Raw genomic sequence first — 25833 nt, forward strand, 5'->3', positions numbered from 1 at the left:
CGTGGAGAGTATCAAAGAGATACTCTCTGCTCCTTTCAAAGGGGTATTGCTTGTGGCCGCTCATTGATTGGCACTACCTGGGCAGAAATGGGAAAACAGGAATTCTCTGCTCCCTCAATTTAATCTCCTTTCTTAAGCCAGTCCTTTAGTTTGGAATCGCCTTGGCCACCATAATTAATATTTTCAATAAGATTAATTTCTGGTCCAGCTACCCTGGTCAGCCCAGAATGCTCGCCACAAAGCCAAGAGACAAGAGGAATATCTCCACAAGGAGCAAAGGGCAGACAAGCTCAATAGGGAAAAGGGGGAAAGAAAGCTGAGCTTTTGGTTTGTCTGTAGGATCTGCTTTGGTCATTGGATTTATTGACTTTCAATTTTGAACACCTGTTTTTGAGGAAGGGCAAAAAGGAGGGAGCGAAGGGGAGGGAGGAAGATATGAGGCAGGGGAGAGACACAGAGAAAGAGACTAAACTTACATAGTTAATTATTCTAGACCCAGAAAAAAAAGACAAGATGTTTAAGAGATTGTTTGATCACTTCTGTCTTCCAGCTGTTTAGCCCTGCACTTTAATCTTCCCTTTTACAGTTCTTCCCAGTTGGATCATTTCAAAGGACTCAGAGTACCAGGCCCATGCTTCCCCATGTCCCAGTGTCAGGCCTGACACTCTCTCTATTCTGATATTTTTTGGTAGCTTCAACTGACTGCTCCACCTCCTCACTGTGGAAAGAGAAGGGAAATGAGAAGGATTAAGAAGTATGTCCAAATTATGGTTTTCTAACCTCGACAACTCCATCCTGATCTTGGCCAAGTCAATGTTTGTCCAGTATAGGGATCCTCTATATACCTAGTTCCTTCCCAGGAGCCTCTTAGGCCACTTTATCCTGGGCAAGGTTTCATGGCATTATTATTTGCTCACTAAAAGGAGGTGAAGGAGCAAGTTGGAAATGAGAGGTCCTGGGAAATAAAGAGACTTTAGAGAAAAGAAGAAACAAAAGGGCAGGCAACAGAAGACTCTCTGAGGGTAGTTTCTGTATTCTAATCCTCCTAGGCCCTACCACCTTAGGCTCACTTTTCTTGAAAGCTTTATAGCATCAAGTAACTTTCTTAAAGACTAAGCATCTTTCTCTTTTTACACTCCACAGCAGTCAAACACACCCTGCCATGATGTTAGCTAGTTAGGGAATACAACAAATATTTCTGAGACCAGGAAATTTGGGTTGATCTGGAAAGGTGATCTTTCTGAGAGTCTTAAGATTCCTGGCCCCATTTTAACAGTGTTGAGGTTCCAAGGAAACTTGAAGACCTCTCTGTTGGGTTGTATAGCAACGCCTTACCCCAGTGTAGCTGATGACTGTTCAATCTCACTGAGTAGTGGGGAATCTGTCCCCTTGTCTTCCTCCCAGGGTCAAAGAAATCTGACTAAGTCACACAGGGCAGCACTTGTGGATGGGAAAGATTCCTGTTTGACCCATGGTAGGAGGGAGAGAGGGCATGGTAAAGGTCAGACTCTGGCTAGGAGGTGGCAGGGCAAAGATTGGTGCAGGTTAAGATGATAAATGCCAGAATTTAGTAGCAGTGTTCTGAATATCCTCTACCAGAGAATTGAAAAACAGAGAAGCTCCAGTCAGGGTTATCCTGGCCACAAGAACATAGCCAAACCTTACTTTCATGAGAAATGGAATAGTATGGAGAAAATCTGGATGAAGATAGGTGAGCCATCTTTCTAAGTACAGCCACCATTGGCACCATGCATTGTAGCTCCACATAGCTTTGGGATTGGCTGTTGAAGTTCTGAGTGCAAGATCAGGAAGGGGCTGTCCAAGCCCTTGATGGAATCTACTGGAGAGGGAAAGCCCACAAGGAGAAAGCAGGAAGCCAACAACTGGACTCTTAAGCTCCTATTCACAGTGCCTGGTGGATATCTTCTGATCGTAGCACTTTATAGACAACCCAGTAGAAGATGTTGAAGATGAGGAAAGTGAAAGGGAAGACAGCTCGGGAAATGGTGTCAATCCTCTTGGCCTGGTCCACGTAGAGTTTTCGCATGGTTTCTCCTTCCCTTAGAAGTGGGGCTGGAGGTTGGGGGCTATAAATGCCAGAACCTTCCATTGGACCTCCATCCCTTGCCTGCAGGCAGTGGCCCAGGCCATAGCCACGGAAATAAAAGCGACTTTCATGGATGATATCTTCCTCCTGGAATTACATGGAAGAAATGGCAGAATTTGAGGTCACAGTTCTAAAGTAGAAGAATAGAGACCACACCACACAAGTATCTCAGGCGATGCTATGCAGACAGGGTAGGTGGGTACACAGACTCATTGCATGCTTTTTTATGGTCACAAAACTGTTCACGAGATAGATGTATGCTAAGCAGCTATACGTGGTATGTATGGTATATGTTCATGATTCCATTTGCAGATAAGCCTTGAGCTGCCTTTGTAAAATGCATAACATCATTTAGAGCCATCTAAAACCCAGGAAAGTGCCAACTTACTGTGAGAGGCACATCTCAATGTCAAGTTATCTCTGACTGGTAATAAACAGAATAAACAGAACAATGAAACCTTTAGAAAGCACAGCTGAGATAGTTAGACTTGGAAACTTGACTTTAATGACTTCCAAAAGCTGCAGAATTATTTCTCCTTGTACAAAGTATTTTAAAAAAATGTTTATCTCTGAAAATTCCAAAAGTTTTAAATAACCTAGTGGGTTATCCGAATTAGGGTAAAGCTGATTACGCTCTTGCAGATGTGTGTGCTTCTAGGGTAACATTTATTACCCAATACACATTCCATTCATGTGCAGTACATGAATTCTGATGAACACATTAACACTGAAGAGGTAAATTTTATCTAAGCATTAAGTAATGTAGCAGACTATACAAAGTTCATTTGTCCAATAAAAATGACAACTGACAACCTTAAGTAGCTACAACAGAGCTGGGAGTCAGGAGGTAAGGCCAGAAAGATAGGTGGATAGAGACCTAGAGAGAGATGGAGAGGGAGAAAGAGAGGAAAAAGAGAGAGAACCAAAGCCCCCAAGTGGTCAATAGAACTTTACTCATATAAGAGTCTTTCAGGGCCCAACTCAAAGCCTATTTATAGTTGGTTTCTATACAACCCCAACCTGCCCCATTTTGTCTCCTAAAGGACACACTGCCATCACAAGTGGTGGTTCACAACCTAGAAATTAGACATAGGACAGGTAAGTATATACCACAACCTAGGAATACTTCATTCAAAGATGATTATAATTTTTTAAAGTATCAATGTTTATAGCAGTAAAAGCTTCAGCTATGTAAGAAATAACCTCTTGTGGGATGGTACCAACTATCTTCTCAGTTTGCCCAGAACTGAGGTCTTCCTGATACTTAGGACTTTCAGTACTAAACAGAATAAGGCACATGTATATATTGAATGAATGTGACAGATATACATAAAATGTAGATAAAGTAGATTTTACACATGCTATGCAGTTAGAAGGACATCATAGGGTCTTTATCACGGGACCTCTATAATTATAGTAACCCATTTAAAAGTGGCTTTGTCAGTGAGATGTTGGTGTGGTTGGTCCCATTAATCCTTGATTATGACAGCACTAGAAGGCCTAGCCTGTCACTGGGCATTAGAGGTGGACAAGCTCAGGTCAGAGATTTGTTAACAGATCCTATCTCTTTCTCTACCTGCTGTAGGCTCATACGTGGGAAAGGACGTCAGTCTGGCTCACCGCTGTGTCCCCAGCGCCTAGCACAGTGCTGGCATCTGATAGGCACCCAGTAGACATTAGCTGAATGAATGAATGGACTGATGAGCCACATGTGGAATACAGGACAGGGAATGGTTTTGTTCTTATGAAGCCAGCATCCTCTCAGGATCTCAAACTGAAGAGTCTACTCAGAAAAGAATCTTAGCTACAGAGTGCCTGGCAGAAAAAATGACTGTTTCTTGCCCCACCCCTGCACAATGGCTTGAGGCCCCTTAGAAAGAATGGCATCGTTGGCATAGGGAAACGTCTCTCTAAGTCTTCCCACCAGAGAGCCTTGCTACCCAATCCTTGATTTTACCAGCTTCTGTGAAGAGAGTTGTACATGTGTACATGCATGTTAGGTCAGTCCCATCATTCCTGACTCTTTGCAATCCTATGGACTGTAGCCCACCAGGCTCCTCTGTCCCTGGGATTCTCCAGGCAAGAATACTGGAGTGGGTAGCCATTCCCTTCTCCAGGGGATCTTCTCAACCCAGGGATTGAACCTGCGTCTCCTGTGACTACTGCATAGCAGGTAGATTCTTTACCCCTGAGCCATCAGAGAAGCCCTGTACTTGTGTAGGCCAGAGGCAATTCACCCTTGTGGTGGTGCTTTGACCCTGAGTTGTGATAGGGAGACCTCAGCTCTGTTGTATAAGTTCTTTACACAACCTGTCACCATAGGCCTTGGCTCACCTCACCTGTATTCTGTAGTTCATTTTCACACTGTTTCTTCATGACAAGTTGTGCTGGATCCATTTTACAGATTGAGAACAAGAGGTAAACAAAATAACTCCCAAGTAAGTGAAAAATGTCCCTTGAACTGCAAGGAGATCAAACCAGTCAATCCTAAAGGAAATCAGTCCAGAATATTCATTGGAAGGACTGATGCTGAAGCTGAAATTCCAATACTTTGGCCACCTGATGCAAAGAACTGACTCCTTGGAAAAGACCCTGATGCTGGGAAAGACTGAAGGCAGGAGGAGAAGGGGACAACAGAGGATGAGATGGTTGGATGGCATCACTGACTCGATGGACATGAGTTTGAGTAAGCTCCAGGAGTTGGTGATGGACAGGGAAGCCTGGTGTGCTGCAGTCCATGGGATCGCAAAGAGTCAGACATGACTGAGCAACTGAACTGAACTGAAAAATGAGGGAGTAAATAAAAAGAAGTTTTCTTTTGCTTTCTAGTTCAGAGTCCCTCAGACTCCCTGTTCCCCACTGCTCATCCTAATCTCTGTAGGTATCCAGCTAGAGGATACAAGCATGGAATATATTTGTTTGCAAAAAGCTCTGAAAGAGAAAGTTAAATCCAACTTTTGCTATTTCTGTTTCTATATATCTAATTATTTTCCCTTTTCTCCAATCACAGTAAACCTAAACAGAATTATTTGGAACTATATTTCAAGCTGGAAAAAGCTGTTTCCCACAGGAGAGAAAAAAATGACCAATAGTATGTCACCCTGGGCTCTTAAAAATTTTTTTTTAACATATTGTACCACTTGTAGTTGGGGTAGCAAAGATGAGTGGATTAAAATTCAAGGGTGAGGGTCCTGAATTTGGGTACTGCTTATTTAGGCCAAATTCAGACGGGTGTGTGTGTGTGTGTGTGTGTGTGTGTGTGTGTGTGTGTGTTGGGGAGGGATAATGGAGAGCTAAACTCCACTTTGTGGCTTTCATGCTTCCCAGGTGGTTCTAGTGGTAAAGAATCTGCCTGCCAAGGCAGGAGACACAAGAGACATGGTTGGATTCCTGGGTCAGAAAGATCCCCTGGAGAAGGAAATGGCAACCCACTCCAGTATTCTTGCCTGGGAAATCCCACGGACAGAAGAGCCTGGCAGGCTACAGTCCACAGGGTTGCAAAGAGTTGGACATGACTGAGCACACTAAGCATACTTGTGGCTTCCATGGCTGTTGAAATGGAGCATTTTTTGTGGCAGATATTTATAGGGGATGAGGGCTGGGGAACTAGAGAGGAAAGATATTCCAAAATCAAGTGGGGATGGGAATGCACAGTGTGGGAGATGAGGTGTGAAGATGGGAAGGATGGATTGATATTGAATGATGTATATTGAAGTGAAGAGAGGAGATTGGAGAATGGGGAAGGGTCCTGGGAAATGGAAAGAGGCAAGCAGGGTTTTCGGACCAAGTTAGAACTTCCTGAGAGGATTGGGCAGTATTTTAAATTTCTTCCATTTCTCAAGCTATTCTGTTGATAATGGTAAGGCTTTTTCCTCTGTCCATCTTGAAAGAGAGCCCTTGCCGATAAGTCTGCAAAGATTGGCGGATTGGTTTCTGTGGCTGCTGTGTCCAGAACCTAGTGCCAGGGCCTGATGAGGTTATAAAAAATGAGAAACAGACCCTTCTGTGTGAGGCTTCTAGACTAGCTAGGAAGACAAAGCAGAAATGTCTAGGAAAAAAAATAAGCTATCTTAGACTGTGACATGGAAGGAGACCACTACAAAGTGCAAATGGATGGTTGAGATTTGGGATTTGAGAAGAACAGGATGAAGTCTGGAGCTTGGTGAACAGCTGACTGACTTCTAGAATACTCCTAACTTGCTCTTGGCTAAGGGATCCTTGAAAATCATATGGAGTCTCTCTCTCCCTTAAGAGGGCTCCTCTCAGACTGAAAATCACTTCTCTAGCTGGAATAGCAGGGTCCAGAGAGAGGTTCTAAAAATGGATCAACCCTGTATCAACTCTTTCAGCCCGCTCAGTGACCTCCAGGATTCAGCTACATTACTTCTGGGATAGCAATGACTGTAGGAAACTCAAAAAGGGACAGAACTAATGGTACAGTTAATGGTTTTCAGGTTTTATCTACATTAATCAAAAGCCTGGGCCACTTTGAGGCAGGATCCAGGTGCCTAAGCAGGGCCCAGGCTGCTGTTATAACTATGTAATAATTGAGCACTGATTATGACAGGATTCATTATGAGGTCAGGATCACCCGGTATATGACCAGGAGGGGATAGGCTGTGGGGAGTTGGAGGTTGGAGAGGTGCAGGGATGGAGGTGGGACAAGTGTCACCCTGGAGTAGCTCTACAGCAACCACAGCAGTCTTCTGTTACCAGGACACCTGTAGAGGCAATTTAACTGGGAAAAGAAGTCTGGAACGGGTTGGCAGACTGTTCTTTTCTAAGGTAAGCATGGAGAAGGCACCAAGATTAAAACCCTTATAAAGATAAGACTTGGGTACCTGTGGGCAGGTTCGACACAGCTAAAGAGGTGGGAGCAGTTAACTTACAAAAAGGTGCACCTACTTTTCTTGCCCTTCTGCCAAGTCCATATGTTCTTCCCCTGAGCCTCTGCCTAGGATAGGAAAGGCTTTTAGGATCTTGATAGGTCCTATTCAGGGAGGTGCAGTTGTGGATCACTCCACTAGAGGGCGTGTTTCCCAGACCGCAACTCAAGGACTGAAGCCGGGGAAAAAATGGATGAATTCTGACCAACCACTAGATGAGACAGGAACCCTGCCCTCAGCAGAAAGGGACCTTAGCAAGGAACGTGAAATCCCGGAGGTAGCTTTTGAGGTATTTTTAGTGCAGACATATGGTAAGGGTACTCCAGGAGCAGCTGAAATGGGAGGTGGGGCTGTTAGGAAGAGAGAAGAACCTTAGTGTTAGAGTGGCCCCAACAAGCTAGAGCCAGTTTGCTTAGATAGATCATTGTTTTCTTTCCCCATCCAGAGATCGTATGTGCTTTAGTGCCTCCAGATTAGGCAGTAAGCAGGGAGTTGGAGCTCAGTATAAGCCAGAACTTTGTGTGTCTGATGATTAAGTGCCCCTTATGTAGCTCAGCAAAGACTTTTAGTTTTGCTCACAATTGGGCACTTCCTTCTGTGACAGTGGCCCAGGCACTTCTGTTGTTATGACAGTGTACCTAGCACCTATCGTCTGGGCAATGGGGTGGCGGGGGTGGGGGGGGCGGGGGGGGGAGGTGAGGTTGCACTGCTTCTGTTGTCATGAGGACATCCCTACTTTGCTTCCCCAGGTGATCACAAACAAGAATGAGAGAAAATAACAACTCATGCCTAAAAAATCTGATGCACCCAATGGAGACCAAGGCGAAGAAATGAAAGAGCCAGAAGATGCAAGGGGCAGTGTTTCAATTCCAGCTTAGTTATGGGGATCCTTTTATAATGCTCCTCTAGAAAGGCACCAATGCCTGACTTGAATTCTTAACCACCAATCAGTATACGACAACCTGGGGTACCTTCCTTCTGGGTGGGAGGAGAGTCAGGAGCAACCACTACTAATTCTCAAAGCAATCTCGTGGTAAGTCAGTCGATAAGGTTCTAATATTGGCTAATATATTTGCAGTGCTTACTATGCAGGGGAATCTTCCCATGCTGTTAATTTACTCTGTTAGACTGCCCTACAGGAATGAATGTCCCATTGGACAGATAAAGAAATGGAATCAAAAAGGTTAAAGTACTTAGCTTATTTGTGACCAGCCTGGGACTAGAATCTAGGGTTCCTGACTGCCTGTCTAGTCCTTGCAGTCTAGATTGAGTCTTGATTTGTGGGAGGAGTAGTAGAAAGGAAGGAGTCCAAAGGAGAAAGGAAGTGGGCTCCTCCCTAGTTGTGCTCACCATGCGGTGGCGCCTCTGCCTTCTTCGAAGTCGAATGAATTCCTTATGCTGACGAGAGACAAAATTGACAGCAGCGTACTCCAGCAGGGCAGCGAATACAAAGAGCAGGCACACGGCCATCCAGATGTCGATTGCCTTCACATAGGACACCTGCAACATCCATCAATGGAAGAGTCAACCTTCCTCAAGTTCTTTCCCGGCCTCTGCAGTGGATTACCAGCCTGCATCAACTGCCTGCTATTCTGCAGCTTTATCCTGAATTTCTTCTCATGTTTAAAGAAGCTTTTCTTGATATGTCCCATTATCTGAAGGACTATGTCAAAAAGATCAGACTTGACCGATCTGCTTCACCCCTCTGCCCTCTTCACCCTCTACTTCCATCTACTTTTCCTCCCTATACTTCTTTTCCTTCCTTTCTTTCTCTTTTTTGAACTTCTGTTTCTGCTTCGTATTATCCTTTTCATTCTTATCCTCTTCTGATTCTTTTCTTTGAATAAAAAGCAATGAATATGAATGCTGGATTTCTTTGCCTTCTGTTCTCTCCTAGGGTAACACAGCTGTGGTGGTAATTGGGCAGGATGTGTTATTCCCAAGTGAGACATATGAGGACATTCGAGGCCTAGAAGGGAAAAGTCAGCCAAGATTACCCAGTGAGAAGATGGCACTAGGGCTTAGGGATTCTGGGCATCAATTCAGCAATGCTGCGAATTACCTAGGTTGCAGTCTCAATACCAGACTATGAGTTCCCTCCTTTCCTTCCTCCATGTCTATTCTTCCTTTGACCCTATGATTTTTCCCTGCCATTCTTTGCAAGAGATTCTGGTGAGGATTTGAAATGAGTGGAGAGCAGGGGCCTCATCTCTCACAATGAAGAGCAGGACAGGGTAGGGATCCCAATGGGGTGCACCATCCACCCCCTGCTATGGATGTTTCTGTCATTTCAAGAATGCTGGCTTCTGATATCCAGTCCCTAGTGGTCTCCTCTACTACCTGCTTTGGTAGGTTTCAGGTACCATTAGCCCTCTGTATCCATGGGTTCTGCATTTGAGGATACAGAGGAAACATAAGAGACTTGAGCATCTGCTGATTTGGGTATCTGTAAGGAATCCTGGAAGCAATCCCCCAGGGGCACTTGAGAGATAACTGTACTTTTCTCTCCCATTTCCTTTGTGAAGATTAAATGCTCACTTCTCTTGAAACAGGACTGTGGCTGGGTGGGGCCAGAGGGGAGGGCAGAATTCAGGTTTATGAAGTCCTTCCACTTCCTCAATCAGATCACCTCCTTACAAAGTTTTGAGTGGCTAAGCTCACCTTATGGGGTTCCCCAGCAGGAGTAGGATTTATAATAGGCAACTTCTTTCACTAGCCTCTGCTATGTTGGACACTGAGGATGCTGCACACTCCTGGTAAGGAGCAGGTCTCACAAGAGAAACCTTCCACTTCAGCAGCTCTTAATCAGGGCTGACCCCCACACCCATTTCCCCACCCCTCCCCCCACCAGGGGCATTTCAAAATGTCTGGAGACATTTTTGGTCACACAATTTTAGGGTGGTGCTGGCAACTGGCTTCTAGAGGCCAGGGATGCTGCTAACATCCTACAGTGCACAGGACACCACCCCTCCCCCTGCCAACCCACACAACAAAGAAAAATGATCTCACCCAAAATGATTATAGTGCTAAGATGGAGAAACTCTGCTCTATTTCTTTTAGGGTAATTCTATTGAGATGATAGTGGTGAGTTGCTAGGCAACCCTGATTAAGCATCCCTTGGTGTTTCCACTTTGCTACCTACAAAGAGGGCCTCCTATTTCATTTACCTTCTCCCAGTCCCACTGTGCCCCCAGGGATGTTAAGAAAGTGCTAGGAAAAACCACAATGAGGTAATGACAGGGGAGGTCCACGAAGGGCTTTGGACCATCGAAAGAAAAAGGACACCTTAAGAAGCAGGAAGAAAGTCTTGTTAACAATAAGCGTCAACAATGCACTTTAAATATCTCTGGAAATCATCCACTTACTATCCTGGCTCATCTGAAGGATTGCAACAGCTTCCTAAACAATCTCCCTGCATCTCTGCTGGCCATTTCCAATCTGTTCTTCAAACAACAGCCATGATTTTGTTTTCAAAATGTAAGTTTGATCATATCATTCCTCTGCTTACAACCCTTCAGTGGTTCTCCACTATCCTTCTGATACAGGCAGTGCTCCCCTCGGCATGACACCTAGCCCCTGCCTACTTCTTTCAGCTATACCTTGTCCCTTGCAATCTATGACCCTGCTATGCTGATCAATTTCAGTTGTCTCCCAAGGGGATCATCTCTTTGTGTGTATCTCTCCTTCACCTTGATGATCTTTACTTAAATATCTACTTTAGATACCATATCCTCTGAGAAGTCTTCCCTAATCATCCCAGTCTGGGTTGACTGCCCCTACTGGATGTGCCCAGGTTACCTACACCTGAGCATCCATCAAATATACCTGGCTCTTTCCTTCACTAGATTGTAAGCTCTTCAGTGGCAAGGACTATTTCTATCATGTTTGCTCCAGTGCCTAGCTAAGAGCCTGGCACATAGTATCTTTTGAATTAATGAATAGGTGGGTGGTGTATTTGTCTCTGCTGGTTCTGTTTGCCCTCTTAGCCTTCTTTGTTACTACCTGCCCCAAGAGCTGTGGGCCATTTAGATGACAGGATTTTGAAAGAATTTGGTCCCTCCTCCCTGCTGCAACTTTAGGTCTAATCTGTCAGTCTCTAGCAGAAACTTCCATTTAACCCTCCATTATACACTGAACCAACTGGAAGTTGTATAGATCAAGAACCTGGCAAAGAAACAATGATGGGTGCCTTTAGGAGCCCTAGCCCTCATAAAGGCAGAGAAAGAGCAACTTCCAGTAGCATGGGAAGTGGCCGTCCCAGTTGAGTTCCCTCACAAAGTGAGCCTCGGCTGCTCTCATCCTGGACACTAGAGTAGTATTGGGGGTGAGATTGCTGTTGGCTTTCAAAAGCCCCTGATCTGGCCCCACATTTTTCCTTGGGGCTCCCATGAAATCTAATGTTGCACAAACTCAAGAGTGAGCAGAAGCTCTCTGACTTAGTCCCTTGCTCTATGGGGCTGGCCAATGAAACTTTTTAGTTCAGGGTCTATGCCTGCGTATTTTGCTATTGGCCAATGAGGCCAAGAAAAGGTCATCAACATAGAGAACAGACTTATGGTTGCCAAAAGGGAGGTGGTGGGGTAGGGAAGGACTGGGAGTTTGGGATTAGTGGATACAAAGGGTATATATAGAATGGATAAACAACAAGATCCTACTGTATAGCACAGGGAACTATATTCAATATCCTGTGATAAACCATAATGGAAAAGAATATAAAAAAGAATGTATATATATGTATAACTGAGTCACTTTGCTGTACAGCAGAGATTGGCACAACATTGTAAACCTATCTATCTATCTATCTATCTATCTATAAAGAAAAGATCATCAAAATCTGATGAGAAGGTACCAAATACCACACCCCTCCCCCAAACCAAACAAAACCAAACAATCCTCCAGTAAAGTCCATTCTTTCTATGTGAGAAAACAGAATGATTCCCTGGAGCAGATGGATGGTGTTTGCTCACAGGAGGGGACTGGAGAAAGGAGTTCTCTCAGCAAGAATAAGGCATAAACTGAAGCAACTCCCTGAGTTAGAGGAGAATTTCCTTGTATGGCAGCAGCAATAAACTAGGGCAGGGTTCTTAGGTCTGAAATACTTTTCTTCCTCTGGTCTTCATGCAAGGGCACTACTACAGCCTCACCTGGCCCTGTAGCCTTCACCTAAGCCCAGTCTGCCTCTCAGAGCCTCTTCAATATGCTTGTCATTTAGAGAACACATTTACAGGCCTACCTCAGAGATGTTGTGGGTTTGATTCCAGATCACGACAATAAAGCAAATTGCACAAATCTTTTGGTTTCCCAGTGCATGTAAAAGTTACATTTACCCTATACTGTAGTCTAGTAAGTGTGCAATAGCATTATGTCTAAAAAAACAATATACATATCTTAATTTAAAAATACTTTATTGCTAAAAAATGCTAACCATTATTTGACAACTCAGGGTTGCCACAAACCTTCAATTTGTGGGAAAAAAGCAGATCTGCAAAGCACAATAAAATGAAGTGCAATAAAATGAGGTAAGCTTGTATAGGAAATTACCTCTGACAACTTTCCATGTGACACGATCCTAATCTCAGCTTTGTCACTGTCTGTCCCTAGAGGAACTTAGGATCATCTCAAAGGTTTCCTGGTGATTCAAAAATAATTGAGAGTACTACCAGCTGCTTTAGGCCTAGGTCCACTACCCAGTCCTTTCCACCTAGACCCCTGATAATTATAACAATAACTAACAATTATTGAGTGGTTATTATGTGCCAAACACCATTCTCTGTGTTAATACATTATCTTATATATTTCCTGAAATAACCCTATGGAAGAGGTAATATTCCCATGTTACAGGTGAGGAGACTGAGCAGGAATTTACCTGAGATCACCATTAGTAAATGATGAGGCTGGGACTTCAGTAAAAATCTACCTGTCTCAAAAAAAAATTCCTGTCTCTAATCTCCTACTCTTAACAACTATTGCCTCACCACCCCAGTATATAGGAAATTTGTAAATTCAGTCTGAGTGTCCAGATCACCCCCTGTTTAAGTCCCCAGTAAAAGTCTTCTTAGGAGTAAACACTGGGAGATATGAGATCACAGGGCCTGGTTTCCAACAAAACAGAGCAAGAGGGAATATATTCACTATAAGAGCCATAAAAACTGTGTTGTTTTTGCTTTTCATTATTTCTCCATGGCATAGTACAGTACCTGGTACACAGAATGTGCTCAATAAATATTTACTGAATGAATGAATTAGCTTGCTCCCTGATCATCTCAGAGCCTTGCTGACTTTAAGGACATTGAGGTGATGACCTCTAAATTCTGTACATTAAGACATGAGGCAGGGAAAACCTGGGTCCAGTCCCATCAGCATAAATCTCTCTATGTAATCAAAATATCACCTGGCCCTAGAAAATCTGAGTCCACTGACTTTAATTGCTATTTGCTGCCTCAAAGTTTTCTCACCCCCAAAGAAGGGACATAGTCTCTAGAGTTCTTTGTGATAGTATCTGATTTCTGACATAGCGAGAAACAGACATCAGTTTAAAATCCTTGTATTTCTTTGATTGTTCCTTGTGAAGCATGACCTTGAGAAAGTCATTCTCTCTCTCTGGGCTGTAATACTCTCATCTGTGCCATGAGGCAATGGGGCTTTCTACTTGCTGAGGGTCTTTTGATCTTGGACATGCTAGTATTTCCTGGTGAAAGTCAAAGTCAGCACTGTCTACTCATTCCCTAGCCAGACAGCATCTGCAACCCCAGTCTCCACACTGTTTTTAATGTTATTAGCAGTGTATTCCAGGGGAAGAGAATGCAGGACACCTGCTCTTGCTTGATGGCTCTTCTCTACTTTAAATCCAAGGAAAATAGTCAGTGGGAGGAATGGGGGAATGAATGGTAAATGGGGAGCTCTGTGGCAGGCAAGGTCCCTGGCATGTCTCTTCACCTTAGGCAAAGAGGCCCGGGAGCCAGAGCTCTGGGTGGTCATGGTGAGCACAGTGGTGATGCCCAGGCCCACACGGGCAGGGGCAGCATCCATGTTGATCCAGAAGGAAACCCAGGAGAGGATGACAATGAGCAGGCTGGGGATGTACATCTGGATCAGATAGTAGCCCATCTGTCGTTCCAGGTGAAACTTTACCTCGATGCAGGTGAATTTCCCTGCAAGGAAAGAGGTGAGGTGTCAGGCCGCAGGTCCCCAGCCAGCAGCTGAAACTGAGAGGCAGGAGTTGGGCAGCCCTATCTCTGTGGGCCAGCCTCTGGGCACCTAAGCTGGGTCAATAATTGAGCCTTTCAAAATGGTCCCAGGGAGTACCAGATGTATGTTTTGATGAAGCTCTCAGAGTAGCTAACAGGGAACTTACCTCTTGCTCCAAGCACTTTAGTTGCCAGCAGAAGGCCTTTCCATGACAGTACTGAAAGAGGATTAAGAGTGGGAGGGCTCCAAAACCAGGCTGGATGGATTTGACTCCTGAGCTTCCGTCCACTAACTGTGTGACCTCAGGTGAAACACCGAAGCTTTTAAAGCTTCAGTTTCCTTGTCTATAAACTAGAATACCAACAATATCCATTCCATCACTGGGCAATTGTAGGAATTAAGTTAGATGACACATTTAAGGTGTTGAACACTTAGGCAGCTGGTACTGTTCTTATGATTAACAAAGCGATGAGCCTAGACTCCACTCCAATCTCAGCATCCTTGCTGGTGTTTGCTGGGACCCCTGAAGCTCTCCAGCAATGATTCACTAAGATAAACACTGCCTGTGTCTTAAGCAAGTAAGAAGAGCTGGGTAGCAAATATCTGGAGACAATGTCCAACAGAGACCAGCTCTGGATGGTGGGCAGTGAGTTCCCAGACAGCATTGGGCAGCAGTGTTCTATTCCACCAACAAAAAGCGTGTTGGCCCTGGGCACATGTACCAATACTCTCCTCCTCTGCCAGTCACCTTTACTTTACCCTGCTTCCCATGCCCCAAGGCTAAGAAAACACTAGCTCAGAGCTTCCCCTGGTAGTAGATGCTTAGGATAACCAAGGCAAAAAGCAGGGAATGTGTATACTTTTCTTTTATTGTGGCCCAGTCTTGCTCTTAGCAGGCCTGTCTGATTCCTCAAGGTTAGTGATTTCATCAATGACTGACTAAGACTTTGTCATGTGTGTGATGCTGTGATCTCCCACTGTTGCCTGAGTCCATCTCACTTCATCCCACTCCAGGCTTCTAGCCATGAAGTGTTTTTGGTATTCATATTTTCTTTCCAATGATAGCGGTTTTGTTTTCCATGACACAAGTAACACTTGTTTAGCATAGAAAAAATGTGAAAGGTAGAGAGGGAATAATAATATTCATAAACTGACATTTATCAAGTCCCTACTAAGTGCCCTGACTTTATATAGTTTATCTCATTTAAACCCCATAGCAACTCTTTGGGGCAGGTAAAATTATTATTTCCCATTTTACAGGTAGGGATACTGAAGTTCAAAGAGATTAAGTTATGTTTCTTGAGGGTTCCCAACTAGTAAATAGTGTGGCCAGAATTCAAACTCAGCTCTATCTGATTCCAGAGTTCTTGCTCTTATCACACTGCTTCAGAAACACTTGGTGCTATTTCCTTCCAGGATTTTTTTTCCCTTCCAGCATTTTTAAACAAATGCTTTTGGTTTGTTTCTTTCACCACAATAGAATCATTCTGTGTATACAACTTTGAATCTTAACCTTTTCCACTTGTATTTTCCAATGTTGATATAAGCGCCTTGCAAGCATCCTTTTAAACCTCTGGATAATATCCCAGCAAGCAGACATGCTATGTAATTTATTTAACTTTTGCCCTATCAGTAGATATTAAGAGCAGTTCTGAGTTTTTGCTAGTATAAACAGTGACCCAGGAGCCCTCTTGGGGTCTAAAGTCAATGTGATTTTTTGGAATATTTCCTTAAAATAAATTCCAAGGAGTGGAATTCCTGGATCAACAGGTAGGGAAAAAATTTAGATTCCAGACTAAAGTTTCTCAGTATGCACCTTGGACCACCTGCATCAGAATCCTCAGGATTTGTGCTCAAATGCAGATTTCTGGGCATCACTCAAAGCACATGTAATCAGAATCTCTTAGAGGTAGAACCCCGGAATCAATATTTTAACAGGCTCCCCAGGGAAATACGATGCACACCAAAATTTGAAAACTATCAGTCTATATACAAATTGCCAGTTTTTTTTTTCCTGAAAAAGTTTACACCAATTTCCACTCCCACCAGCATTTTCTAAGTTCAATGACTCATTCCTCTCCCCAACTACCTGCACCCCCACATACGCAAACACATATTCATAGGCTTGCACCCAAAGCATATTAGCACACCACTGGAGGAAACCAGGATCTCCCTTCTTCAGGTTGTGGCCCCTATCTCAGCATCATAGCTCTTCACAACAGCCAAATGGTCAGTGGAAATGAGGAACCTGCAGCGATTAGGGAAGCTGCAAAAGGAAGGTGCTCAAGCTGGAAAAGCAGCCACTCTTCATTTCCCGACCCAGTTTTCACACCTGGGAAACCAAGTCAATTCATGAGACTTGGGCACTGGAGACAGTGGCAGTGGGTGTGGACAATAAGCCAGCTGGTGCCCTGAATTCTGTTCTCTCCTTGTTCAATGTAGTCATTTAATACTCCCAGATGTGGAAATTCCTCACTTTCCACATGAAGTTGGCCCCAGGACAGGTGGAACACTCCGGTCACTCACTGACACAGGCTCATTTGTTCTGCAGCATGTGATAGGGACAAGAATATGGGCTTTGGTGGTGGAACATGGGCTTTGAATTTGAAATCAGTCATTTACTAACTGTGGAACTTGGATAACTGATTCAATTTCTTAGAACCTCAGTCTTTTCTTTCTGAGAAATGGGGCTGATCACCACTACCATAATGAGACAAGACATATGAGAAACTTCACAAGCCATTGGGCACAGATTGGACCTTCAATAGAGGCCAGCTGCTTTGCCCCTTTCCCTCCCATCTGGAGGCCCTTCATGCAGCCCACAGCCAGTAAGATCCTAGGTTTTTACCTGTGTTGTAGTGCTTGGTACAATAGCCTAGATCCTTCTCATCCCGCAAGATAAACTGAGGCAGAGTCAACCCCTCGGCCACTTGGACAGCAGGAGCATCTTCCAGCCACTCAAACATGAGGTCATTCATGGTGTAGCCAACTGAAAGTGAAAGAGATGGCAGAGGGCTGCAGAGTGTGGGTGTTGGTTGGGGGTAGGGAGAGGGTTAGAACTGGCAGGAAAGAACAGATGAGGAATAAGGCCTGGGTTTTAGGAGGTTTATCATGCTCATCTGGGCAAGAAAAACCATTCTGAAGAGGGTGCTTGATCAATTGCTTCATGTGCCCAGCCTAAGTGGGTAAATCAGAAAGATTTCAGATTCCTCTCCTACCTAGTTCTCAAGCATTAGAAAGTCCCAAAGAGAAATTATTCTGGCAGACCTAGAAAGCACATCAAAAGGCTTGAAAAGATGTCAAGGAACCCAGCTGGGAACCTCCTGCCCCATCTCAAACCCAGGGGAGTAAGCATGTGTACTGACCACATACCTTGAGCTGAGCCAGCCTTGGAGCTGGGGCTTCTGCCACCTCACTCCAGAGAGGAGAGAGCTATTTATACCCTGCCAGCCATGCATGGGCCAATGTGCATACCACAGACTCCTAGCCAGGGCCCTGAATTGGGGCAAACTGAGAGCTAACATCAAAAGTGCCAAGTTGCTCATGGAGAGCTAGAATTTCGTGAAGTCTCTTGCCACATAGATGACTGTATTCACACGTTGGGTAGAAATGGGAGCAGAAACACCAAGGCTCACAGATGTTCAGTGTAGGGCCTTGGCCCAGAGTAGCTTTGTGACTTTAGGCAAGTCACTTCCCCTTCTCTAAAATGTTCCACTTACATTTCAGAGGAGGTAATGAGGACTTGGACGTGAAGGTGGTTTATGAACTCTAAAAAGCGGACCACATAGGACAAATTCTATCCATCACTATTGTTATACGTTAGAAACAGATTGATAAGACTTTTCTGAGGATCAAATGCATAACTCCTGATCTCACAGTCTCACTTGCCCAGGAAATGGCAAAGAAATGGACATGGGCGATGTCCAGCCTTGTCATCCTTTAGCTTCTCTGCATTTGGGACAGCCCCTGCAGGCTGTTACCCCATGCCCTTGGTAGCCTTTGGCTGACCTTGGTACCCTTGGCACTGTCCTATGCCTAGAACTGTCCTGTCTCACCTCTCTATGAAAGTAATCTGTACACACTACTATATGTAAAATAGATAAACAACAAGGACCTACTGGATAGCACAGGGAAATATATTCAATATCTTTTAATAACCTATAATGGAAAAGAATCTGGAAAATAATACATATATAATGGAATCACTTTGCTGTACACCTGAAATTAACAAAATATTGTAAATCAACTATGTGCTGTACTGTGCTTAGTTGCTCAGTTGTGTCTGACTCTCTGCAACCCCATGGACTGTAGCCCACCAGGCTCCTCTGTCCATGGGATTCTCCAGGCAAGAATACTGGAGTGGGTTGCCATGTCCTCTCCAGGGGATCTTCCCAACCCAGGGATCAAACTCAGGTCTCCTGCATTGCAGGTGGATTCTTTATTGTCTGAGCCACCAGGGAAGCCCAAGAATACTGGGGTAGCCTATCCCTTTTCCAGGGGATCTTCCCAACCCAGGAATTGAATCGGGGTCTCCTGCATTGCAGGTGGACCCTTAACCAGCTGAGCTACCAGGGAAGTCCAAATCAACTATACTTCAATAAAAAAAATTGCTTATGTTCACAAAGAATCAGGATTCAAAGACTGCCCATCCCTGCCAACTCTGGATTTGCATAGGCATCTTGAATATGCTAACTCAAAGGAAGTAAAGATAGAATTACTGCAGGTACTGTGAGAAGGAACGTATCTCTGGACACAGGAGGTACTCCTCAAATGGCCCTCCACATCCAGCCCAAGCACACTGGTATATAAGGTTGGTACCTTATTTCCTGCAAATAGTGAGGGAATGGAAAAGCACATTAGACTGGGTGTTCAGGAGCTCTGGCTTCTAGTCTTACCTGGGCCAAGAGCTGACTATGTATGCTTGGGGAAGTCTGTCACCACTCTGGGCTGCCCTTCTCCTGTCTGGAATATCACAGCATGGGGTTGCCTAGTTTGTATCTCAGGTATCGCTCTGTGACTTTCTAGGGACACTTACAGCTCTCCAGCTGCATCGTGCAGGTCTGAATGTCCATGGGGAAGTTCTTGAGGTCCATCGGGCAGGACAAAATGAGAGTCAGCCTGGCAGGGACAGGAAGAAAGAAGCCAGGCTGGCTGACTGGGGCTCAGCACAGCACAGGGACCTTCCCCCCAGCCCTCAGCCTCTGCCCCTTGCCCCGAGTTCTCCTGGTCATCTACCAGTTGCACCTGATGCTGTAGAGCACGTTTCCGTTCTTGAAGATGCGCAGCAACTTGTTGTCTGTGGTCACCTCGTGGAAATTGGCCCCTTTCTCATTGGCAAAGAACAGGTCTGGCTTCCAGATCAAGTCCAGCATGGAGGGATCGAGGTCCAGCGAGTCATCAGGATATTCTCGGTAGGCCAGGCGTGGGTCGTTCCACTGTTGTCGCAAGAAGACATTCACCCGGTAGTCCTGGGAGAGGGCAGAGATGGGCCCATCAGAGGCAGTGTTATTGTAGGGACTAGCAAGCCTACCTGGACAGTAAGGCCATGAGGAGGAAAATGCTGGGAACACATCTCAGGGGCAGTGGGCATTTTCCACTGGAGAAGGAGCCTGCCTTGGGCTGATATGGCAAAGATGGGAAGGGAAAAGGCATTTACTAAGCTCTTACTATGTGCCTGAGGCTTTGCTAAGTGCTTTCTTCATATGCATCATCTTATTTAAATCTCACCTCAACCCTGAGAGGAGAGTGCTGTTATGATTCCCATTTTACAGATGAGGAAACTGAGACAAAGAGAGGTTTAAGTAAAACTGCATGAAGTCATACAACTATTAGATGGTAGAGTCTGAGATTGAATGCAGGGTTTTCTGATTAAAAGCCTGTGCTAGTCATCAAGCTATCTTCCAAACTCGACCATCTGCTGCTTAGGCTAGTCTGCCTGTAGCCACAAAAACCCTGGGCTGGGGAAAGATAAACTCCTAGTGACCACCTTTGGACATCCCATGGCTTTAGCCATGATCCTGAAACAGGGAGAGGATGGCGGAGGAAAGACTGACTTGCTATCTGGTGGGCTTTTCCCATTCACACTAGAGAGGAAGTGGGGGGCATGGAGATGCTTTACCATGGTAGTCTCGGTGATGGAGCCAAAACTGTTGATGAAGATATTGCAGGTCACATTCACAGGTGGGCCTAAGGGTAGCAAAACACAGCCATATTGGTAGAGCATTCCAGGAATCTGGGAGAAGATTCCAAGACTGCCTCTCTGAGCTGGAGGCCAGGGCCCTGCTGGGAGAAGGCAGTGCCTGGCACATAGACCTGGGGTGATGGGGTGGGGATGCTCCTTCTGGGCTGTGAGTGCTAGACCTGTTCCCCAGCCTCCTGGCTCTAAGGTAGGCAATGGGGGTGGCTCAGTGTCCCCAAAGTGAGTGGGGAGGGGGAGGGTTTGTAGGATGAATACTTCTCACCTTTAAAATTAGGCCGAATCCTGGCATCATACCCAGATGTTCGCCCCATAAGCTTGTCCAGGAAATCAGAGGGGGACATGGGCTGGGACCCCTTGGTCCCAGGTTTGACTTCCTCTTTTGCCAAGGCCACCCTGGACAGGAGAGAAAGTTAATCACTGAGATCAGTTGTGTGTGCATGCGTGCTAACTTGCTTCCATCATGTCCAACTCTTTGTGACCCCATGGACTCTAGCCTGGGGCTTCTCTGGTGGCTAAGCAGTAAAAGAATCCACCTGCAATGCAGAAGATGTGGGTTTGATCCCTGGGTTGGCAAGATCCCCTGGAGGAGGGCATGGCAATCCATTCCAGTATTCTTGCCAGGAAAATCCCATTAACAGAGGAGCCTGGTGGGCTATGGTCCACGGGGTTGCAAAGAGTTGGACATGACTGAGCACACACAGACTGTAGTCTACCAGGCTCCTCTGTCCACAGGATTCTCCAGGCAAGAATACTGGAGTGGTTGCCATGCCCTCCTCCAGGGGATCTTCCTGACCCAGGGATTGAACCCACATCTCTTATGTCTCCTGCATTGGCAGGCAGGTTCTTTACCACTAGCACCACCTAGGAAGCTGGAGATCAGTTATATTCTACCTTTATTACAGATCCTTCACTTTCCTGTTCCCACCCTGCTTTGGCTGGTCTCCATATCAGTGAGGAGATTAGGAGATGGGTTTCTGCATGTCCACTTGCAAATGAGAAGAACAGAAACAGCCATAAGCCAACACAACAGCTCACTCACTAGTCAGTCCTAGACAATTGCTTTCACATATATTAAATCTTTTTGCTCTCACAATGCTCATGTGATGGGGGCAAAAACTGTTACTTCCATTTTACAAGTGAGAAAACTCCTTCCAAAGAAGGGGTGATCTGTGGGACTGTAAATCAGTGCAGCCACTGTGAAAAACAGTATGGAGCTTCCTCAGAAAACTAAAATAGAACTACCATATGATCCAGCAATTCTACCCTTGGGTATTTATCCCTAAGGAAACAAAATTACTGTGTTAAAGAGATATTTGCACCTCTCCCATGTTCATAGCAGCATTCTTTGCAATATCTAAGACATGGAAAGCACCCAAGTGTCCATCAACAGATGAATGAATAAAGAAAATGTGATGTATACATACACACACATAGTGGAATATTACTCAGTCATAAAAAGCAGGAAAATTCTGCCATTTGCAGCAACATGGACAGACTTGGAAAGCATTATGCTAAGTCAAATAAGTCAGATGGAGACAAATGCTGTATGATCTCAGATATAAACATGGAATCTAATACATAAATAATAGATAGAAGGATAGATGGATAGATCAATCAACTAAATAACCAAGAGAAGAATGACTTGCCCAAAGTCTCACAGCTGAGGCCTTATCCAGTGTTCTCTTTCTGACAGTGTCTTGAACACATTCAAACATGAATGACAGAATTAATGTGGTTGTGGCAACACTTTGTACATCTGGCCTAGCCAAGGATGGAAAGGGCTCAAGGGCAACTGACATCCCTAAGAGTTGGTTTCAGTTGTTTGGCCTTCATGCTGATCTCTCAGGGGCTAGGACTCAGCTTCTGGAGAGGGCAGTTTGGCTTCTGCTCCAGCAAGAAGCTACATTCTGAGCTGGACCTCGGTTCAGTCAGCTGCAGGCAGATGAACTTGCCTTTGCAATAACATAGGCAGGAAAAAGCAGGGCTCTAGGAACAAGGGAAAGACTCCCAGTAAAGAAGCCATGCTGCAAAGGTCAACTCCCATCTTATCTCCCTAAGAGCTTCATTTAAAGGAAGGGGCCAGTGTGGTTTGGCCTAGCCTAGAGGCCAGCCCTCTTCTCCTCCGACAGATTTTCCTCTAAGGGGAACAAAGTTTCTCCCATACACCTGCTTGTCTGCTTACCAGCCGATAGCTAGACCAGGGACCAGGAATTCAGCAAGGGCTTGAGGGCAGGGGTGGAGCTGAAGCTAGACTCCTGGCTGGGCCCTGTGCCTGCTGCTCCATCCTGCCGTCATCACTAGAGCCAGCTCCCCTGTGCCAGGATGTGAGGTGACTGCTCTCCTGGGTCTGAGTCTCCTTTGAGCCAGTGTGCTCCTCTTTCCCAGTAAATCTATGTACCTGCCAGTGATTGATACAGTAATAAAGCTGAGGCAACATGCTAAACACTTTATCAGAGTTCTCGCAACAGTCCTCTCAATAAGTACCATTATTATCCTCCTTTTATAGGTGAGGAGTGCAAGAAGGAGCAATTTGTTCATGATCATACAGTTTCTAAATGGTAAAGCCAAGATTCCCACCCAGAGCTCTTGACTTCAAAACTAAGCCTATCCACAGAAGTAAAGAACAGACTTTTGGACTCAGTGGGAGAAGGAGAGGGTGGGATGATTTGAGAGAATAGCATTGAAACATATATATTACCATATGTAAAATAACCAGTGGGAGTTTGATACATGACACGGAACCCAAAGCTGGTGTTCTGTGACAACCTGAAGGTGTGGGGTGGGGAGGGAGGTGAGAGGGTGTTTAGGAGGGAGGGGACACATGTATACCTATGGTTGATTCATGTTGATGTATGGCAAAAACTATCACAATATTGTAAAGTAATTATCCTCCCAGTTAAAATAAATTAATTAATTAAAAAAAAACTAAGTCTATCTACTACCGTATTGAGATATGAGCAGCCCCAGGCAGGCTGCCGAGGAACCAGAGTTGGGGAAGGTCAGTGGCAGTCTCACTCTGACCCCTAGAGTCCTGCCTTCTCGGATCCCAAGAGCAAGAGGGAGCTCTTACCCTGGGAACAGAGGCCACCTTGACCCTGAGCAGGGGTTGCCAGAGCAGGTGGCTTAAGCATGCTCTGAAAATCCAAGGAGGCGCTGGTGCAAGCAGAAGTCGTCCGTGGCTTCACCATGGGACGTCCACACTGCCAGGTGCTGCTGCTGGCCACCTGCTGTCTGCCCCCGCCCCCAGGGAGGCCACGTGGACCTGAGTGTGGAGCAGCCAGACCCTTGCCACCGTCCTCAGATCCACTCTCATATCATCTCCCCCACTGGCCCCAGCCCCAAGACCCTGGGACTGGCTGTGAACTCAGCTGTCCTGGGCCCCAACCCCCGTGGCAGCCCATCCTTTTCAATGTTACCTCATTTGTGGACCCGAGAGCAGAGTCACAGTGTGTAGACTCTCCTTTCTCCCATTCACTCCTGGAAAGTTCTAAACACCAGCAGGACTCAGGAGGTTCCAGAGCTGGAAATCTTTCTCATGGAAGGCCCTTGGATGGGGTAGAGGGGAGAACTCCAATTCTGTTATTGGGTGCCCGAGTGACCTTGGTCAGGTCACCTGCCCTCTCTAGGCCTCATTTCCCATAAGTTCAATGAAGGACTTGGACTCAAGGCTTCCTAAGGGCTCACTTTGCTCTAATCACCAAGAGGGCTTTGCTGCCACCAAAGCCTGGGCCGTGGTGTAATTTCCCCTGCACCAGGGCCAGCAAATGCTAGTTGGGTGCCCCCTTCTGCCTGCATCCTCATATCAGCTCCAGTTGAGCTGCCATTGCCATTCTACTTTGGGCTCCTTTTCACTCTGAAGAAGTTTATTTGCTCCCTGCCAATGCCACTGCATCCCTGCCTGCCTGCCCACTCATGTATCTGCCAGCACATGAGAAGGAGGCTCCTCAGGGGCAAGCAACCCTGGGGTGCTCCCTGAATGAAGAGGAGGATGATATTGCGGTGGCACTCACCCACCTCCACCTTGGGAGGCACTCTTCTGACCAGTTCAGCCCAGGACACAGCCATCTTTCCTCAAGCATCCCCTGTCCACCTAGCTTCCCCTGTCCACCTAGACTTCCCCCAAGCCCCCAAAGCCCAGGAAATAATGGCCACATAGTACCACTCCAGGGAGCAGCCAGGTGTCCCTTGGGCAGGGTAGGGAGAGTGCAGAGGGCCCAGCTTTGATCAGCCCGGCTTTATCCTAATGTGGTTTGGGGAAAATCCTGGCTCATTGTAAACTTTTGGGTGAGCAGCTGGCAGAGGTTGGTGTTATTTTTAAGGATCTGAGGAGCATGTGGTCAAGTTGGGAGGGATATAGGGTTGGAGGGCATGACAGATGGCTTCTGTTCAGGGGCTCACTCCCTAGCCCCTACCCTGACCCAGGAAGCTCTTACCCATGCAGAAGCCTTCCCATCACCTCTGGGGCTTTGACATCCTTCACGAAAGTCTCCTGGGATCTCAGTGGAGATGGGTGAGTCCGCTTCTGGAGCCATCCTATCCATGGGCTTTTGGCAAACTTCAAGGAAACTCTGCCAGAGCCCCAGTTGCCCCCCTCCCCAGCCCGTGTTTGCATGCATCTCCTTCTTACCCAGACTCAGCTCACCTGAGGAGGACCTGCCCTGGCAGGGTCCAGAGGAGAAGGAAAGAGAGGGTTGCTGGATTGAGAGTTGTCATCCTGTGGGGACCCTGGAGTCCTTTTCTCAGCCTGGCTGCCAAGGTGAGAGGGGATACCCTGGGCAGGAACGCCGAAAGTACAGATCCTTCTTCCTGCTCAGGCAGCTCTCGAAGGGAACGTGAGAGGGGCCGGGCTAGGACTGGAGTGCTCCCTCCCCTCTTCTCTCTTCTTTGCCCCGTCCCTCTCAGTCAGGGGGCCAGAACTATTCCCCTGGAAGTGATCCTGACACAGATAACCCCACCAGCTCCTGCTCGAGCTCGCCTGGGTCTCCGGAGGGCCTCTGCCTGCCGGGGTGCTGAAGGAGATTCTTTTTGGGAAGCAATCACTCTCTAAACCCGGGAGTCTTGGAGGAGAGGGGGGAGGGAGACTGTATGAAGATGTTTCCCTCCCTCCCACCTCCCCCTGTGATGCACCCTCCAGAAAGCAGCAATTTAAAGGCACAGTCGCCGGCAGCTGGAGTCAGGTTCGGAGTGAGTCCTTGTGTGTTGTGTGCCGGGGAGGAGCTTGGGCTGTCGCTGCAGCCTGGAGAGGGGCCGGAGGTGCTCTGTCCAGCTTCTAACTCTCTGACTGGAGGAGTGCCTGCAAGCTGCCTTGCTTCCCCCACCTCCCCAGCAGTTTCCCTTTTAACCTGGAGCCAAGCGGGGGACAAACTCTAAAGTCTTAATGATTTTGTAAGGGGGAGAAACGACCTGAGAGGATTTAGGCAGAGCCACTGGGTATTCTCCAGGTGACAGTTTCA

The 25833-nt window shown here is 46.1% G+C and overlaps 1 protein-coding gene across 1 annotated transcript; it reads right to left on the minus strand.

Moving 5' to 3' along the window:
- On the minus strand, nt 1–25484 carry LOC110147749 (glycine receptor subunit alpha-4). The gene is made up of 9 exons (XM_020909416.2): nt 25023–25484; nt 20643–20773; nt 20300–20367; nt 19426–19649; nt 19217–19299; nt 17030–17170; nt 13930–14144; nt 8344–8493; nt 1–2194 (listed from the first exon to the last, which is right to left on the minus strand). The coding sequence occupies exons 1-9, from the start codon at nt 25091–25093 to the stop codon at nt 1904–1906; spliced, it is 1374 nt and encodes a 457-aa protein (XP_020765075.1). The 5' UTR covers nt 25094–25484; the 3' UTR covers nt 1–1903.
- Between the last annotated feature and the right edge of the window lie 349 nt (nt 25485–25833).

The sequence above is a fragment of the Odocoileus virginianus genome, unplaced genomic scaffold, assembly GCF_023699985.2.
Source record: "Odocoileus virginianus isolate 20LAN1187 ecotype Illinois unplaced genomic scaffold, Ovbor_1.2 Unplaced_Scaffold_22, whole genome shotgun sequence".
In the NCBI taxonomy this organism is placed as follows: domain Eukaryota; kingdom Metazoa; phylum Chordata; class Mammalia; order Artiodactyla; family Cervidae; genus Odocoileus; species Odocoileus virginianus.

Bases quoted from the DNA above. Each gene is read 5' to 3' on its own strand.
- LOC110147749 (XM_020909416.2), bottom strand. From the start codon at position 25,093: ATGACAACTCTCAATCCAGCAACCCTCTCTTTCCTTCTCCTCTGGACC. The intron at 8,494-13,929 runs GTGAAGAGACAT...TGGATGTTGCAG, and splicing joins CCCGGGCCTCTTTGCCTAAG to GTGTCCTATGTGAAGGCAAT. The intron at 2,195-8,343 runs GTGAGCACAACT...ATGTAATTCCAG, and splicing joins GGCAGAGGCGCCACCGCATG to GAGGAAGATATCATCCATGA.